At 47.4% G+C, this 18,888-nt stretch overlaps 1 protein-coding gene across 1 annotated transcript in view; it reads left to right on the top strand.

Moving 5' to 3' along the window:
- LOC133354910 (teneurin-3-like) overlaps window positions 1–11,471 on the top strand; it is a 417,855-nt gene extending 406,384 nt beyond the window's left edge. Inside the window, 4 exon segments of the mRNA XM_061572093.1 lie at window positions 409–705; window positions 1,962–3,573; window positions 5,111–5,241; window positions 7,096–11,471. Of these exon segments, the coding sequence (XP_061428077.1) occupies window positions 409–705; window positions 1,962–3,573; window positions 5,111–5,241; window positions 7,096–7,860 (2,805 nt within the window). The 3' untranslated portion in view covers window positions 7,861–11,471.
- The last annotated feature ends 7,417 nt before the right edge of the window (window positions 11,472–18,888 follow it).

Genomic DNA, 18,888 nt, shown 5'->3' with positions numbered 1-18,888 from the left:
CAGTGTGCTAAGCATTATAACGGTGTACAGGTGAATACCACTTGTGACGAAGGAAGAACCGCATGCAAACGTACGTATGTACATGTTGGAGAGTAAACCCACAACAACACAGCCATGTGCTGAACTCGTAAGGAATTGGCATGTTTTGTTAAGGTCACAAACCCTACTAGTTGGCTGCGTTGGGTGCTGGCAGGTTTAACGAAACATTTCTATTTACGCGATCTAACCTAAAAACAAACCTCTTATGGATCATATTGGTCGCGAAAGCCTACGGTGTTGTTCTTACACACCGTGCGGAGCAAGCCGTGCTGATCGGAAGTGCGGGGGGAAGGACAAACGTGGGTAACCTCGGCGTAAGAAGTCGGCCGCTGACGCCCCCATCCCGCCCACCACCGTGCGGGCGCGCAGGTGAACGGCAGGAACATCCTCTCGATGGACTTCAACCGGCAGACGCGCACCGAGAAGATCAACGACGACCACCGCAAGTTCACGCTGCGCGTCGTCTACAACCAGCTGGGCCGCCCCACGCTGTGGCAGCCGGACAACAAGCTGACGGCGCTCAACGTGACGTACTCGGCGCGTGGGCGCATGCTCACGTTCCAGCGCGGCTCCATGTCGGAGCGCATCGACTACGACACGGCGGGGCGACTCAAGTCGCGCACGTTCGCCGACGGGCGCACGTGGTCATACTCGTACCTGGACCGGGTGAGCCGCGGTGGCGAGATGTTAATTTGCCTCGCCTGGTATGCAGGAGGTCGTGGTTTCGATCCTGACGCTGACGCCCGTTGCATGTTTGGTGGTAACACTCAAAGCGCCGCACAGATAGATTCAAGGATCTATTTCGAGCCTGCCAATGTTATAGTAACCTCGCAGGGGCAGTGCAGTCGGCGTCGTTGAATTGCGAACTCATTCCTGCCTCGCACAGTTTGGGGCCATCCATTGAGTACGTACGCATGGATGGGGCAGGGGGGTTAACCCAAATGCTTATGCTTGCGTATGGGGGGTCTACTGACATTGTACGTACGCATAGAAAATGGGGCGGGGGGGGTGAAGCCTCGATAATTTGTCTACATTGGCCTTCAAATGAGCCACAGTTCAGTTTCTTCAGCTGTCAGACAAGTTCTACTGGGAGAAGTGGGACTGTGGGAGAGGTGTCACTTGTATGCCACCGTACCCTGACTGCAGCTATCACGCAGCTCAGCAGTGAGTCTGGCGGCCTGCCCCATGGATTACACATCCTTCAATCTGGCCGCACTGCAGACTGCCGCTGGCTCAAGATTTTAGCTGCCGCGGTGTTCTCTGTTCATGCTGCTGCCCGGACTTCAGTACTAACACTGGTCTGTACCTCGGGCTACTGTTACAGCAGATGTTCAGTCGACGCACTTCATATAGAGACGAGTTCCCCGAGTTTTCATTGTGTTTTAAGATCATAATAGAATAACCAGTCAGGATGGATAACACGGTCAAGTATAACTGTTCGTACAAAGCTGGGTGTAAAGCTAGGCCTGGCGTTTGAACCTAGCGGACACGAGACAAACTTTTAAAGGTACGTAACTTAATTCGTTAATGCAGCCGGCGGTGGACTATCTGTTTGCTTAAACACGTTAATATTATTAATCCTTGATCGTTTCTGCGTGGATTAAATATCGGCCGTTCTATAGGATTCAGGGGAGGGGGGTGCGTCAAGCGTACGTACGCAGGTGGGGGGGGATGTAAAAAGTACGCGTGCGTACAGGCAGAGGGGGGGAGGGGTCAAGTTCTGACAGATTTTTCCGTACCTACTAAATGGATGCCCCTTTTCCCACAATCTACTGCAGCGTAATAAACGCGTCGTTTTGGTGTGTGCACAGTCGACGTCTCGTTCACAGCTGATATCCCACAGGCCTGGGGGGTGCGAACAGGAGTTAACATTTAACCCCCCTTCCCCACCTCACCCCTCCGTGTGCTCTCATCGTCTCCAGTCCATGGTGCTGCTCCTGCACAGCCAGAGGCAGTTCATCTTCGAGTTCGACTCGTCGGACCGCCTGGCCTCCGTCACCATGCCGAGCGTCGCGCGGCACACGCTGGCGACTCTGCGCTCGGTCGGCTACTACCGCAACGTGTACACGCCCCCCGAGAGCAACGCCTCCGTCATCCAGGACGTGGGTGAGGACGGGCTGGTGCTGCGCATCGCCTACACGGGCACGGGCCGGCGCGTCCACTACAAGTACAAGCAGGCGGGCAAGCTGACCGAGGTGCTGTACGACGGCACGCGCGTTGGCGTCACCTACGACGACCTGACGGGGATGCTGAAGCTGGTGAACCTGCAGGATGGCGGCTACGCGTGCACGCTGCGCTACCGGCACGCGGGGCCGCTCGTCGACAAGCAGATCCTCCGCTTCAACGAGGAAGGGATGGTGAACGCGCGCTTCGACTACAGCTACGACAACGGCTTCCGCGTCACGAGCGTGCAGACGGTCATCAACGAGACGCCGCTGCCCATCGACCTCTACCACTACGATGACATCTCCGGGAAGGTGGAGCAGTTCGGCAAGTTCGCCGTCATCTACTACGACATCAACCAGATCATAACCACGGCCGTCATGACGCTCACGAAACACTTTGACGGCTACGGCCGTGTCAAGGAGGTTCAGTACGAAATCTACCGCTCGCTCATGTACTGGATGGTGCTGCAGTACGACAACCTGGGGCGGGTGTCCAAGCGCGAGCTCAAGGTGGGACCGTACGCCAACACCACCAAGTACACGTACGAGTACGACGCCGACGGCCAGCTGCAGAGCGTGTCCATCAACGAGAAGGTGACGTGGCGGTACAGCTACGACCTGAACGGAAACCTGTATCTGCTGAACCCGGGGAACAGCGCGCGGCTCACCCCGCTGCGGTACGACCTCCGCGATCGCATCAACCGGCTGGGCGACATCCGCTACGTCGCGGACGAGGACGGCTTCCTCAAGCAGCGCGGCTCCGACTCGTTCGAGTACAACTCCAACGGGCAGCTCATCCGCGCCTACAACAAGGCGGTCGGCTGGAGCATCGCCTACCGCTACGACGGGCACGGCCGCCGCGTGTCTCGCCGCTCCGGCACCGGCGAGCACCTGCAGTTCTTCTACGCCGACCTGGACTACCCGAGCCGGCTGACGCACATCTACAACCACTCGAGCTCCGAGATCCTGTCGCTGTACTACGACCTGCAGGGCCACCTGTTCGCGGCCGAGTTCAGCGGCGGCGAGGAGTTCTACGTGGCCACGGACGACCTGGGCACGCCGCTGGCCATCTTCAGCAGCTCGGGGCTGGTGGTGCGGCACATGCAGTACACGGCGTACGGCGAGATCTACGTGGACACCAAACCCGACTTCCAGCTGTGCGTGGGGTTCCACGGGGGCCTGTACGACTCGCTCACCCGCCTCGTGCACTTTGGCCGGAGGGATTACGACATCCTGTCGGGGCGGTGGACGTCGCCGGACATCGACGTGTGGAAGGACATTGGCTCCAATCCGAGGCCCTTCAACCTGTACACGTTCAAGAACAACAATCCCGTCGGAGACATGCAGGATGGCATGAAATACGTCACAGGTAACAGAGCCCTTCCCCTCCCCCCCACGTCTCATTCAAACAAATGTTATCATGGTATTCTTGTTCATTTTTTAGTATTAAAGCACGTATTAAAATACGTGTTTATTGAAGAAAAGTTATATAATCGTTATTGTGTCACCCATCTTGCTCTCAGGTTTTTCTTGTATATAATTGAAAATATTTGGGTTGTATTTAGAAGAGATTTTGCTCTTTTCACCGTATGTACACTTTTAGCCTTACATACCAATGGGGTCTTTTTTTTCTTCTCTAATATATATTGAAAGAGTTGGATAATTATCAGCAGGTTGACATTTTATTTTGGAGAAAACTCTCACAATCATATGAATAAAAACATGGAACCTTGGTTCGGAAGGCGCAACCTCATCTTCCACAGGACGTATTTTTAGGTCTACACATGTAGACACGATTGAATTAGCGACAATTTGCCTAATCCCGTGCACGTACACACAGCCTATGTGACCGGCTCCCATTTGACTCCTCCTCCACGTGAACTCCCGGTGCGTAGACGATAAATATTCTGCGACGCCCAGGGTCCAGTTCCTCTACCCATGCCACCTTGTCCATCCCGACGTATCGTCCATTTGTCGTCGTATGCCACCTGAGCTCTCTCTCCGAGCCACGGGCATTTCCTGCAAACCCTCTCTAGAATCCCAAGAATCCTCACGCACATCTTGCGAGATAGTGCGCACGTGTGCGGAATGATGGAAAGATGGCTTTAAGAAGGCCCGATGTTATCGCGGAGCTCCGGAGAGTTTAAAATCTGCCCGGTGAGCTTAATGCAGCGCCCTATTTTTCATGCCTGAGTCGACGCTCTAGAAAGTTTTCAACAAAATAAATATAGTGCTGCGTGTCAAGAAGAAGCAGGGAAAGAAAGAAAAAACAATCCATAGTGTGGGAAACAATCGCATCTGGACAAAGTCTACTTTTTGTCCGGTCGACCCAGGGTGCTGAAAATGTGATGTAAAAAATTATCATTTGAAAAAGCCATGAACTACTTTTAACATCTTACCTTCATAAGCGTCGCCAAACTATGTAGTCTAAATGGGGCTGTTTTCCTGGATGCACACTTAATAAATGAGATTAACCTACGATGTATTAGAAATGTGCAAAGGTGACTGTGTTTTTTGCTGTGTACATAATTAGGTGCTTAACCAAGTTAGGATGATAATGATCACGATGATGGCTTTCAGTGGTGATTGCAGAGCTAACAATGATGGCTTTGATGACAGCTTACCTAAATCACAAGTCCCTTTAATATTATTTTTCCAAAACTCACTCCCCCCCTGTATAAAAAAAATAGGCCAAAGTTATATGATTTATGGATTTTGTTATTCATTAAGACCAGCTTGCAGCCAGTGTTAATATGCGCGCTGATAGGAACCGGTTACATTCGTGGCAGATGGTAGAATTAAAAAAGCAAAAATGTAGGTAATTACAAGCTTATAATTGATGAAATGCCGTATATCCCCATCGCTCCTGATTAGCCCTGCTAACGCACCTTGTCTGATGGATGCAGATGTGAACAGCTGGCTGCAGACATTTGGATTTCAGCTGCACAACGTGATCCCGGGCTTTGCTAAGCCAAAAGTGAACTCTTACGAGCCGCATTATGAGCTCACTGCCAGCCAGAGGCAAGACACAGCACGGGTAAGGACGCATCTACAAAAACGTGACTTTGGTAATGCTAATTACATGATCTGTTTTTTTGTGTGTTTTTGTATTGTTGTTGTGTGCACTCCTGAACAAAACTTTAAAATCTCCAATTCTCAGAGCCTGGGAGTTGTATCTCTACACATTTTGTATAATGAGCCCTCCCCATCCACCGTTGTTTGTAGGCAGCTGTTGCCTGTAACATCAATCAGCCCAGCAGCATTTGTTCAATAGACCACGTGCTGCTGATGAGTCATAAAAGTGAAACCGGTCGAGCATCTCTCTGCTCAAACTGCCGGCTGAGTGTGACGCGCTGCACAGTGTTAACGCGATTCCCACACACGGCTAACATCGGTGGCGAGTGATATGAAGTATCTTCTTGGTTCTTTCGGTAAAGTCACGTAGAATGGAAATAATAAAATAATGAAAATGAAACATATTAAAATAAGTCTCACGACATTTCGGCCACAACGCAAGTAGCCATCCTCAGGTGGAGATAAAATAAAAATAAAATTTTTAATTTTATTATTTCCATTCTACGTGACTTTACCGAAAGAACCAAGAAGATGAATCCCTGCAGTCACGAAAGCTTTAAATCGAAATGATATGAAGTATATATGATCTCGTGTTGCGACCCCCCACTTCCCAACCTGCACTGACCGGCATGGTGCGATATCGTGATCAACGTGGCATTGGGTGGGGGGGATTATTCTAGATTTGAAGTTTTCGTGACTGCAAGAATCCATACTCTTTGGTTCTTTCGGTAAAGTCAAGAACCAAAGAGTATGGGTGGGGGGAGCTTCATCCCGCAGTAGATTGGGCTTCAAAACGAAAAGGTGATAGATGGACTTAAATGTCCCACAAATGTTACGGTGATAAAAACAAACCCTCGTCTGATAATTGGTTCTTTACCGTTCTATCTGGCAACAAAACTGACACCTTTTTGCAAGGAGTCATGTTTGCATAGACCGCAATACCTGCAGTCATAAATACAAACAAAAGACATAACTCTGATAATGTGCACTGTCCAGAGTTATTATCAGAGTTATGTCTTTTGTTTGTATTTATGACTGCAGGTATTGCGGTCTATGCAAACATGACTCCTTGCAAAAAGGTGTCAGTTTTGTTGCCAGATAGAAGGGTAAAGAACCAATTATCATATTTTTACTGGCAAATGAGGTCCCCATAGTGTAAACCCTCGTCTGCTTTTGCCTCCTGCGTTCATCGTTTAGTTCGTCTGCACACACACGCACGCAACGTTACTGCAGTGCTGCACTGGTGAGTGTGTGCTGGACTTACCACCCAGACAGAGGTCACCGTTTCCCTCTCCCAGCGAGGAACGACGGGGGAAAGTTTCTTAGACCCCCCCCCCCCCCTCCTCCATCACCCGTGTCCACTCAGCAGTGTAAATGGGCAACGCCGCCGTTAATCAATCAGCAGGTTTGTTTGTGGCGGGATAACTTGTGGGTACTTCCGCGTTATGCACAGTATGTCGAACATCGGTTGGCTACGTACGGTTGCGTAAGAAGTTCAACATACGTAGATACATCTTTCGCACCGTACGTCACCAACCGCGCTAATGATGCCAGCGTGGAAGAGTTGGCCAATAGCCTTTTTAGGTAGGTTCTCTAGAGCTGCCTGTAGTGGGGGGAGGCCCTTCTTCCAGCAGTGATGTGAACAAACACTTACAGGGTTACACCTTTACCATATATATGTACGTTGAACTTCTTTCGCGCATTGTACGTAGCTTGACCATGCTAATCGGAGGTGCGGGGGAAGAACAACGACTGGACACGAAAACTACACGCAGATCAATGTCTAACATGTACGACGTATTTGTCGCTCGCAAAGGCCGTGTCGTGGGTGGACTGCGGGGTGCACAAGAAACTCAAGGCCTTCACCTCGCTGGAGAGCCTGCCCATGCGCGACAGCCCCGACCGCTCGGCGAGCCGGCACCGAGACGCCCGCGTGTGGTTCACGACGGTGGTGCCCATCCTCGGCAAGGGGGTCATGTTCGCGAACAGCCACGGGCGCATAACCACCGACATCATCAACATCGCGAGCGAGGACAGCCGCAGGGTGGCGGCCATGCTCAACAACTCGCACTACCTGGAGGGGCTGCACTTCACGGTGGAGGGCAAGGAGACGCACCACTTCGTGAAGGTGGGCTCCCCCGAGGGCGACCTGGCCACCCTGGGCCTCACCGCCGGCCGCAAGACTCTGGAGAGCGGCGTCAACGCCAGCGTGTGGCAGTCGACGGCGCTGGTGGCGGGGCGCACGCGCCGCTACACCGACGTGTCGCTGCAGGCGGGCGGCGTGGCGCTGAACGTGCGCTACGGCGGCACGGCGGAGGAGGAGAGGGCGCGCTCGCTCGAGGTGGCGCGGCAGCGCGCCATCACGCTGGCGTGGGCGCGCGAGCAGGAGCGCGTGCGCGACGGGGACGAGGGCAGCGCATCGCGCGCCTGGAGCGAGGGCGAGCGGCGCCAGCTGCTTGCCGAGGGGAGGGTCGCCGGCTACGAGGGGTTTTACCTCCTCTCGGCCGAGCAGTACCCGGAGCTGGCCGACAGTCCGGCCAACATCCAGTTCCTGAAGCAGAGCGAGATAGGTCGCAGGTGACAGCCGGGAGAAGATGCCTTTGTTTTCTCCGGTGGAACAGCCGGGTATAAAATTGTTTTTTCTTTCACCAAAACCTGCTGTGTAGGACAGCAGAGAGAGAGGCTAACGACTGTCACACTCCTCTGGTATGTATAAAGAGTGCCCTGTTCGTAGGGAGTACATTGCCTTTTGTCTACAGAATAAAATAGAGAAAGGAAGGGGAGAAAAAAAACACTTTTTTTTGGTTAAAAAAAAGGCATGAGCTGTGAAACTCCTTTGCAAGCAGAAACTATTGCACATGAAACAGGAATGGAAAATTCCGGTGCATTGTTCTCTCTTTTAATCCATCAAAAAAGAGAGATAAATATTGATTTACGATTGTGGAATCCTGACTATGCCAGGAAATAAATAGGGTTCCCATCGGCGGGCAGGAAGAGAACCGCATGAGAGAGAAAAAAAAAACTTCATGCAACAAAAAAAATGAAGAGGGGAAGAAAAAAAAACTGATTTTGTGTGAGAAATCTTGATAACGGCAGGGGATCGCTTTTCCCGTTTCTGATCATTTCTCCTCTGAGCGGCTTCAAAGCAAAGTCAAAAAGGCGGCATCTTTACACAAGAAGAGCAACAAACTGTGATCAGTGGGTGGTAACGCGAATTTCGTTTCTGAAAAAGAGCAAAAGCAGCAGGAATTGATGTCCTGCCGTCGCCGCACGGAGAATGATGAACTGCGTGAGTCGCACTGTCACAGAGCCTGTGGTCTTTCTCTCTCTCTATATATATTTCGTCTGCTGCGTTTGAACAGGCTACGGTGCCCGCGTCGCCTCTAGGGATAGACAGAGCACATGAATGTGTGTATTTTAGATATTTTTTGTTCATATGAACCAAATGTGTTATCCCAACGCCTTAACTTTAATTAGTTGGATTGTGTATTATAAATAACTCGGATTTTAAGAAAGTGTGATGTTAGCACTACACGGGAGCATCACTGCATTGGTCATTAATGCAGCACTTGAGTTGAGAAAATGCGGGCGTATAAAAATAAGTAAATAAAAACATGTCGACTGAACCCTTTGTATAAAAAGATTTAACAAGAATAAAAAAAATGCTACTTTTTTTTGCAAGATTTTTTTGAAATGTTTTGAATGCTGCTTAATTTTGTTTCGTTCAGTCAAGAAAGGCAACATTTAGTTACGTTTACTTCAATTCATGTCCGTTCACTCTGCAGTGCGCTACATACCCAATATCGAATATTTCTAAAGCGTAGGCTTTTCCCCGTCCGTTTCGAAGGGAAATGCCACTACAGGGGCGGACGTGCAATGGCTGGTGAGGCGAGCTCGCATCAACGCACAATTTCGCTGTCAAAGGATCCCGGAGCACAGCTTTGTCAAGACCCACTCATGAATTCTCAACAGACAAAAGGCAGCCACTGACCGGTTAATGAAGGTGCGATTTGAGCAGTGAAAATCCTTGAACGTTGAGCGAAATCCTTGGCTGTTAACCACCATTTTTTTTATACGTATATTTTTATGGGGTTTTTTTCACCATTATTTTTTTTACTGTTATCGTTTTTGTGTTCTTAAGTTATTTAGTGACTGTGCAAAAAATAGTAATCCGCAAACGTTTATGCTTCTCGATACAGATGTATAAGTTCGCTTTTATTTTCATGCACATTGACGTTCACATAAATCGGTAACATCTCCCTTATTTTTCCTTAAATAAGACAAAGGTGTGACCCAGTTTAGCCTCCAGACTCTAAGGGCAAGTGCTGTTAGCGAGCAGCTATTAAGGCTAACACAGCGAAGGAATGAGTGTAGCAAGCGCTGCACCAAGCCGCCTCTGCGACGTTAGCTCATTTTACCAGGTCTTTACGTTCAGCCAAGTCTGACCATTGTACACACCTGATCACGAATCGACCACGTGTGATGACTCTAGGGGACCATGTGACCACTACGGGCAAATAGAGGCGCTACCATTCACCGCGATGCTAAATGAATAATTTGTTAATTGCATTCCAGAATTGCGACAATTCATTAAATCTCTGCCCGGGGGGGCGGTCAATTGTTCCACCCATCATGATCGTGCACATTCCCACGCTGGTGAATGCCCCCCTCGTCCAGCATGCACAGCCAGCAGGAGACCGCTGTGGTGTAATGGTCAGCGCACACTGGACTTGGCAATCCAGAGGTTCACCGGTTCAATGTCGTCAGGCAGCAGTGGAGAGCAATGTGGCATGTTTCTTAAATCCTGCCCGCCTCTCTTCACCCAGGTGTTCGAATGGGCATCACCACCAACGTTGGTCGATTTGCAGGTTGTGTGTGGTGGAGGAAAAAAAAGTGTGATGTTCCCACCTCTGCCAAGAGTGTCTGGCCAGGGTGGAAGAGTAGGCCAAATACCCCTCCTCTATAGAGCTCCCTCTAGCGGAGGTCCTTCTGCCAGCATAGGTGAAGGCAATTGCAGGGTTTCACCTTTACCTTTTTGTATACAGTCTGTACTATTACACGCTGCGTTCCACAATTATGCACCTCTAACAAATACACTTTCATTAAATACCATACATACACCAACACGTACACGTGCACACCCACGCTATTGTAACTGTGGCTTATGGGGTGGTATCACAGACATCGAATGCCTGGTTGTCAGCTTGCTGCCAACTGCCAAAGACTTTCCCTCCCTCCACACACAAAACATGGTATTGGAAGGCCCAATGTAATGCTTATTTTAATCCTCGTTTTCAAGCTTTTTTTTGTATATCTCGGTGAACCACATCTGTTTCAGAGCGTACAACTGCGCAGTTTGCCGTGATCATATTTAGCTGCATGTTCTGTGAACAGCGCCCGGACTCGGGTTGCCCGTGGGTCAAAGGTAGCTGGGTCGTCATTCCGTTTGGTCATTATTGAGCATCGCGATGCATATAACAATTCTACCGCGCTTTTGTGTTGTATGCCATCGTCAATTGGTGCTGCATTTATGGACTAACAGTGATGGGTGGTATTTGACTTTTAGCAAATGCATAGGTTTTGTAAAGGCCTTACACACTGGATTGAATAATGCTTTAATTTTTTGCTACTTTTTAAAGATGTGTTTAGCGTTTTTTGTTTCTTCTTCTTCTAAAATGATGTTCAAAACACGTTGACCAAGTCTGCGCTACGTCACGATTGTACGAAGTAAAACGAAAAAAACACTGTTTCTAAAAGCTTCAGAGTGTGACACTGTGTCGCGTCTCGGGCCGCGGTGTTACCATTTCAAAATGCATTTTACACAAATTACAACAACAGCAAACAAAACGTACTCGATATGAAAAAAAAAAACGAAAACCAGGTTCATACTCTTAGGTTTTTTCGGTAAAGTCATGTAGGTAAAAATAAAAATAAATAATGGAAATAATAGAAATAATAATAGAAATAAAATAAGAAATCACGACGTTTATTATTATTTTACCTACGTGACTTTACCGAAAAAAAACCTAAGAGGATGAATCCTTGCAGTCACGAAAGCTTCAAATCTAGAAGAAAACCTGGTTATGTATGCCTGTGGCATATGAAACAAATGGCAGACATTAGCAGGTGATGAGGTCATTTCTAAATGTAGCCTCGATCGAGGTCATTAAACAGAAAATGCGCTGAAACTTTTTTTTTGTTGTCCTCTGTCAATTGATTCTCTCCCATCCAAGCCCATCTTACGTAACTTTAAAGCCAGAGAGTGGCTTAATGTACATCATCAACCTTAACAGGATAAAAGCTGTCCATTTTTTAAACTGTCTGTCAGCGAGGCTTTAGAGTGATTCCGGGAAAATATCTGGAATTTAAAATAAATACTCTGAGCGTGCGTGCGCTTTCTAAAGAAAAGAAGAATATCCAGGAACTCTTAACATTGTTTGATTTTTCAATGGCAATGCACCTTGAGTATTTTTTTGCGTGAGGTTTTTCTGGAACATTTGAATCTTTTGTATGCAGGAACTAGGAAGCGGTGAGTTGAAAATGAATGAGCGAATGGTCCAAGACACAACCATAATTCATTACAACACAGGAACATCCCGATTAATCCCATCCATTACCTCGAACGGCACTAGTTGTAAGTTAATGCAACGTCACCTTAATCAAGCCTCCGTCCACACAAAATGTGTGTTACTTTTCTTGGTATTATTTTTAGCGCGGCACAAGGTACGTTTTGGCTTGGTGAGCCACCCTATTAGTTAAGGAATTGTCACTGCTGGGATAAAATATAGCTTCAAGTGTTATTGTAAATCAAAAATACGGACACTCGGCTGACAGGAAAACTGAGCAGTGTTCCCTTTTTTTATGGATCAGCGGAATGTATCAAAATAACAAATTGCATTTAATTGAAGGCACAGGGAGAGGAGAGACTGCTTTGGAGATAACGGAAAGCAATATAATCTCTGCATTTATTTGACAAACGTCTTGGATTTTGCAGGAGGCACAGCTTTGATGTACATTGCGATGTGAAATTAATTTGGGCAAAATTCCTCCAAATTTTCCAATGCAAAAGAGCATTAAAAGACAGGTTTTAGCCACTGCATAATTTATTATTAATTTCCTCAAGATTAAAAACCAGCTAGGGAGGGAGGGGTTGTAAATGCCCTTTTTCCCTTTTGGAGCCATTATTGATTTGTGAAAATTTCAAATGTCGTCTAAAAGGGGCTTACGACTACTTATCACCTTCACTTACATGGTCACTATCGCTAAAGAAATGCATTATTTTATCCGAGATGTTAAGCTTTAATTAGTGTGTGGCCAAAAGTGTGTGTGTGTGTGTGATGCCGAGATGGAAAATATTCTGTGAGCACGGATGCGTTAATGTTTTATGAGGTACCGTGTTGATCTTTAAAGGCGGGGGGGGGGGGGATTATGATGAAATGCTACAGCAAACAGCATTTGCAGTGAAGATAGTGACTTCAGTTTGGAGAGATGGGGCATTCGGTCCCCTGCGTTTTCCAAATTCCCTCAACAGGCGGACCGACAGATTTAATGAAAATGAACTGGCATAGTCATTCTTTGATGGCCACACCTGGCACAGGGAAAAGTGTAAGCCCCTGGAAACGGAGGCTGATTTACTCAATCATACATAATGTCCCTCCCATTGCCTCTAATCAGTTTAATTGTTCGTAGAGGAGGCCCCGATAACTTCCAATAATGTCCTGCATTAACGTTCACCGGAGTAGATCTCATTGCAAGCAATCCACCATGGAAATGCATGACATTGCATTGACCCCCCCCCCCCCTTTGTGTCCTTTAAAATCACACTCAAAATAAATAAATAAAGGCGCAGTGGTTGGGGGCGAATGGATGTTGGGAGGTGTGGCGAATTTGTGGATGGAATTTTCATCTCCGCGCTCCTCCCTAAGTGGTCAAAGAGGATGCGTGCTGTTTAATTTTAGCAACCATCGCCTGCTCCACCAAGGACATTTGGCGTGCAGCCCCTCCCAAGGACCCCACTCACTCTCGTGAGCCTGCCAATGCCCCGGTCAGACATTGCCCTCTGACCTTGCGACTCGCCAATACATCTGCTGCCCGCTGTAATTAATAAAACGGTCACCTGCTATTTTTTTTTGCTGCGAGTGCTGTTTTTAATCATAGACTGCACTCTCTCCTCCTTCCTTTGTTTCGTCAAATATATAAATGCGTATAAAAAAAGCAAACGTGTCTTAACAGTTGCCAGGAATTTTGCGCAATTTTTTTTTTGCTTAATAAGCAAGCTGTGCTATAATTACACGTATTAGTGGACACTAGAATTACTAATGCACTTCTGCTACGGAAAAAAAATACAATAATAAATTGTATACATTTTATTTTTTGTAATTAGTTTACTTGGTGTCTCTCTGTTTATTGACCACTCGCTAATAAAGTGAGAACCAGAGCATCTACAACCAATGTTGGCTTCACACTTAATTATCAGCTGCATGGAAAAAATATCATCACAGGGTTATCCAACCATCTGGCAGCCACCGTGAAATTAAGGCTGAAAACTCGCAACTTTTTTTTATTTGTGTTGATTAATTTCTTCATATCTCTTCTGGTCTAATTAAGCCGGCTCGGTTTGTACTATAATAAGCATGAAGATTGGAAGTGACATTTCCTCATATCCTTGATTTGTTGAATGAGTTGTTTTAAACAAATTGGTGGCATATGTAACTATGGTGCGCGGTGTTATAAAACAACAGCAATGGTCTAACCACTGCTTTGGCGAAGGCCTTCCCCCTCCAGAGTCCACATGAGTAGGCCCCATCGCTCCATCTCCTCAGTGGACATCCTCTCGGGCACATTCTCCCTCCTATTCTTAGGTTTTTTCGGTAAAGTCACGTAGGTAAAAAAACTTACTTGATACAGCAATCGTGCTGTGATGGTTCCACCTGAAGACAGAAGCTTGTGTTGCCTCCGAAACGTCGTGATTTTTATTTTATTTGAATTTTACTTTTATTCAAAAAAAAATTACCTACGTGACTTTACCGAAAAAACCTAAGAATATCAATCCTTGCAGTCACGAAAACTTCAAATCTAGAATTCTCCCTCCTGTTTGGCTGCCATTCTGCCACCGGGCCCATCCGTGTGATTAACATTCCAACATAATCCTATGTATTACGGTATTCCGTCGTCTCTGTGTGTTGCATTGAAGCAAAACAGCTTGGTACATCGGTGTTCACAGTGCATACAAGTGGTCACAGTTTCATGATAAAAAGAGGTGTTTCGGAAATTTGGAATTTTGGTAACAATTCCTCCCAATGCCATGTCATTCATGGGGGGGGGGGGGGGTTGGCCATACTTCATGCTGGTTATTGTGGGTTGGTAAAGCGGGGGGTGGGGGAAGCAGGTGAGTGGATATCATATTCTGATGTCACTCTTCACCGATATTAGCCGTGGATGGGATTCAAACTGGGGTTGATTGCAAAGGACACTGACCACTGCACAACCGCTCGACCCGATTCCTACGAGGAGACACAATCCACTCAGGACCTTCACAAGATCTACTTTCATCGCTCCATCTCCCCGGCGGACGTATTTCTCACATATGTTGCATTCTTTGGCTGCAACTGCATCGCTTTTCTTCTTCTCTACCATCATCCCAATTCGTGACTATCATGACGATGATGATCATCATCAATCATCGTCTCTTTATCCCGAGGAAACGTTTAAATTAATTCGGCTAAATTAGAATCCTTTATTATGTTCTTGTATCTCACCTTATTTTATCTCGGTATTCTCTTGACAAATAGCGTGACAATGTGAAACAAATTATCCAACTGTTTGTGATGAATGAGTCCTATATAAACTAAAAAAAATACCAAGAAAATCTACGATTTCTAAAAAAATCGTGTTCTACGACCTCTCTTCTTCGTATCTGGGGATCAGTTGCACAGATCATCAGCCCCTCTACGCGGGGCTCAGCAATAATTCCCCAGGCTCGTCTGACCTTATCTTGCTCCAGATTGCTCACTTTTAACACCGTCGATGCACCAAAGAGAGTGGCCAAATTGCAGGCAGCGAGAGGCAATTCTGAGCGCGAAGCTCATCTCAGGTGAAAGTCGCTCACCTCTGCCTACTGGGTCTCAGATGTGTTTTCGGCTCGTACCGCTGCTGTTGGACACGATTTACCACGTTTCTCTTCTTCGTGCTGGGCGCTTTTTCGCGAAAGTGCATTCTGAAAGCTCTGCAGGAGCGGGAATTCAGCAGTGAGTCTCACTGCACGTGTTGGGATCTTCTTCAGCAACTGAAATCTATTTTGTTATTGATTTTTTGCCACAACTGAATGCGGTTCCTTATGAAGCTCCCTGCACCTGGAGTGAAACGTCGCACATCATCAGGTGGTCCATCCCGAAAACAGATTGCAAACTCATTTCTTGAGAACTGCTTTTTGTTCCAGATTTGAAGTTTTCGTGACTGCAAGGATCCATACTCTTTGTTTTTTCGGTAATGTCACGTAGGTAAAAAAAATGTTTAAATGAAAACAACTAAATTAACTAAATAAATAAAAAATATTTAGTTTTTTTCATTCTAATTTTTTTTTTACCTACGTGACTTTATCGAAAAAACCAAAGAGTATACTGCTTTTTGTGTTTAGTTTATTGTCCTTCCCCCACACCTCCGATTTAGCACGGGTGGCTACGTACGGTGCGAAAGAAATTCAACATAAATACGTATACAGCGCAACTGCAACAGCCTCTGTAGCAGCGCCTCTCTAGCTCGGCACTGGACAGCCTTGACTTTGGCATTCTGCTTGATCTTATTTCCAAATAGCCAGGGGCTGTGCACATTTTAAAAGGCGTCCTGTGTCCCCAGCGTAATTCGCCTTTGTGGACATTTTAAACAGCATGGCTTGCGATGCCAAACACCGCCATCCTGCTGATTATAATTTTAGTTTTGCTCCGTGGACTCGCACTGTTGAGTAACGTGGAGGGCTGGCGCATCCTCTGGAGGCCGTCAACAGACCGTTTAACGAGGTCAGCCTCACAATGACTGCCTTGGCTCCACTCGCGCCACGCATTGTCTGTCGGAGCGCTTCAGCTTGGCCACACGACAAACGCACTAATGTCCCGAGTGTCGCTTTCAATGAAATACTAACAATGGAGAATATAGCAGAATCCGTTAGAATTCATTCAAACTGCCGCTCTGTGCTGTTTGTATTTGCGTGCGGTGGAGAATATGAGGAGCGGCGGGCGCGCAGTGGTTAGCGCGCTGCGCTATGAACCAGGCGACCCGAGTTCGATTCCAGCTCATGGCCAACGTCAGTGAAGGTTATCTGAATCGGTCCTGGTACTCCACTAGGTCCACTCAGCCTCAAATGAGTAATGTGGAGCTGGCCATCTACAGGCTTGTGTACTGTTCCGGCCTTAACAGCACTTGCCCCAAAAGTCCAGTGAGGCTATATAGGGAATCTTTGTCTTTAGGGTGGATAATGGTGGCACGGCAGTTACTGGTTGGTAGAGTTGACAACCAATTTGAATCCGTTTTTCTGTGGTCCGTTACTCGGGCTGCTTTAAAATTAAGGCTCCCTCCCCCTCCAAACATCAATATCCTGCATGTTGAAGGCAGACCCATCACGACACAGCTGATCCCTATAACATCACCATTCTCCGCCCATCACCTCCAACCCAGCGGCACACGTGTGAATAGAGGCGAGACCTTTCCCTATCTACATTTTTGCTGTTCGGTTACTCGAAATATCGAACCAAAAATGTGTAGTATATGAGTTCCGAGCCTCGGCTAATATCTGTGGCAGGTGAAGATGCTTTGCATTGAAAGTCTGTGACATTCAAATGCAATGGCGTCTCAAGAGTGATACACCTGCTGCCTTAAAATCTTTTCCTTTGACCGGTGTTTAAACATCAGCAATGGGGAAACAAAGGTGCATGAGCGTGATTTCAGCCAGAATACCCTCTCATGCGGTATATCAGCCTTGATAGGAGCTCACTAACAGCGATTAAACTATTTCACCTAAAACATGATTTTATTTTATGTTACCAGGTCAGGCCTACCGAACTATATACCTCTTTTCCAGAAGCGACCTGGCTGTCAAAAATGATATCCCAACGAAGTGGCTTATCGTGTGGACATTTATCGCAGCCAAATATTCTAAACGTATGCTTCTAAATGTGGAGGGAAAACCCGGAGGACCCGGAGAAAATCTGCGCAACCACGGGGAGAACTTGCAAACTCCAACCATACAGGCGGTCAGGGTCAGGATCGAACCCACGAACCTCCTGTATATCAGGCGAGGTAGCTAACATCTCGCCACCGTGGCGCCCTCAATAGTCAGGGTATATTGATCGTGGCTGATCTTTCACATGGATGAAGGCCTCTCTGAGCCGTCGCCATATCCTCACGATCCAGCGATGGAATTAACAAGTGGGGGCAGCTGCTTGCGAGCAGATTTCATCGCTCCATCGCCCCGGTTGACGTCCTCTCGGCTACGGTTCGCACACCATGAGTCTGTGACAGCAGCGACAGCAGCAGCAGGTTTCAAATTAATTTTGTATAACCATGTGAGAAATCAAAAGGCCAGGATAATCTAATTTTAAAAATTGCAGCCTGCATATACTTAATAATATCTCTTTACCTAATAATGTCTTTGACCGAATGTATCAAAATCGCGTGGAATCCTCCTGACCTTGTCTGATCTCAGAAGCTAAGCAGGTTTTTGAGCCTGTATTAGTGCTTGGATGGGCGACCACCATGCACCAGCCAGGTGTTATAGACCCTAGGCCTCGGGCCTAAGGTCTATAATAGGAAAGGGCAGCACTGCAAATCCCACTGTTGGATTATACTCTGCCTACAACGTACATGCTCCACGACTTCACCTAACCACAGGGACCAGTTATGGTGAAGTATGGTACATAACCTCCCCCCGTCCCCACCGTGACCCACACGTCAGCTGGGGGAAGGCCCTCAATGAGCAGTGGATTCACATTGGGGCTGTACATGCACACACATGCCCCATGCTACGTTTGCGACGAACCCCCGTCATCTCAAGATGGCAGTAAAAAACAGCCCGTCGGAGAGAAGAGGCTGCTGGTTGGTGAAGGCAAAGGAGGCTCTTGGTTTGTGGGGCCAACAACGCCAGCAGTAGGGGGGGGGGGGCTCCCCCAATAATGCGCGGCAGTTAATTCAATTTCGGACCTCAACATGAATTCATTGAATGCCTAAGCACGGTGCCAGTGTACACAATGTATATAGGTTGATAGCTTCAAGATGGGGGTTGGGGCGAAAGATCTGACAGCTTTTCACAAATGCTTTCATCTCTGGCCATGACATTCCTTTACAGCGGTTGGCAATTGTTAGCCCTTGCTCGCAGATTTGTTTTTTTATTTGTGGGGTTTTTTTTCATACACATCAAGCCAACACATCCCCATTAGAGGATAGGAGGAGGTCCTTGCTTCCAAAAACAAATCACTATTCTGTTTAAACACGGCTCCCTTGCTTGGGCACACACGCAGCATGCAAAGCTACAGAGGTGCCCCCGTCATAGGTACTCGATAAAGCAAACTGGACCAACAGCGTGGCATTGCCGAAGTGTGGAGTTGAGTAAAGAAAGTTA

This window comes from Lethenteron reissneri, chromosome 49 (assembly GCF_015708825.2).
Source record: "Lethenteron reissneri isolate LAM-NWPU_2019-01 chromosome 49, ASM1570882v1, whole genome shotgun sequence".
In the NCBI taxonomy this organism is placed as follows: Eukaryota; Metazoa; Chordata; class Hyperoartia; order Petromyzontiformes; family Petromyzontidae; genus Lethenteron; species Lethenteron reissneri.
The sequence above is the reverse complement of the archived record's forward strand: the minus strand, read 5'-3'. Positions and strand labels throughout refer to the sequence as shown.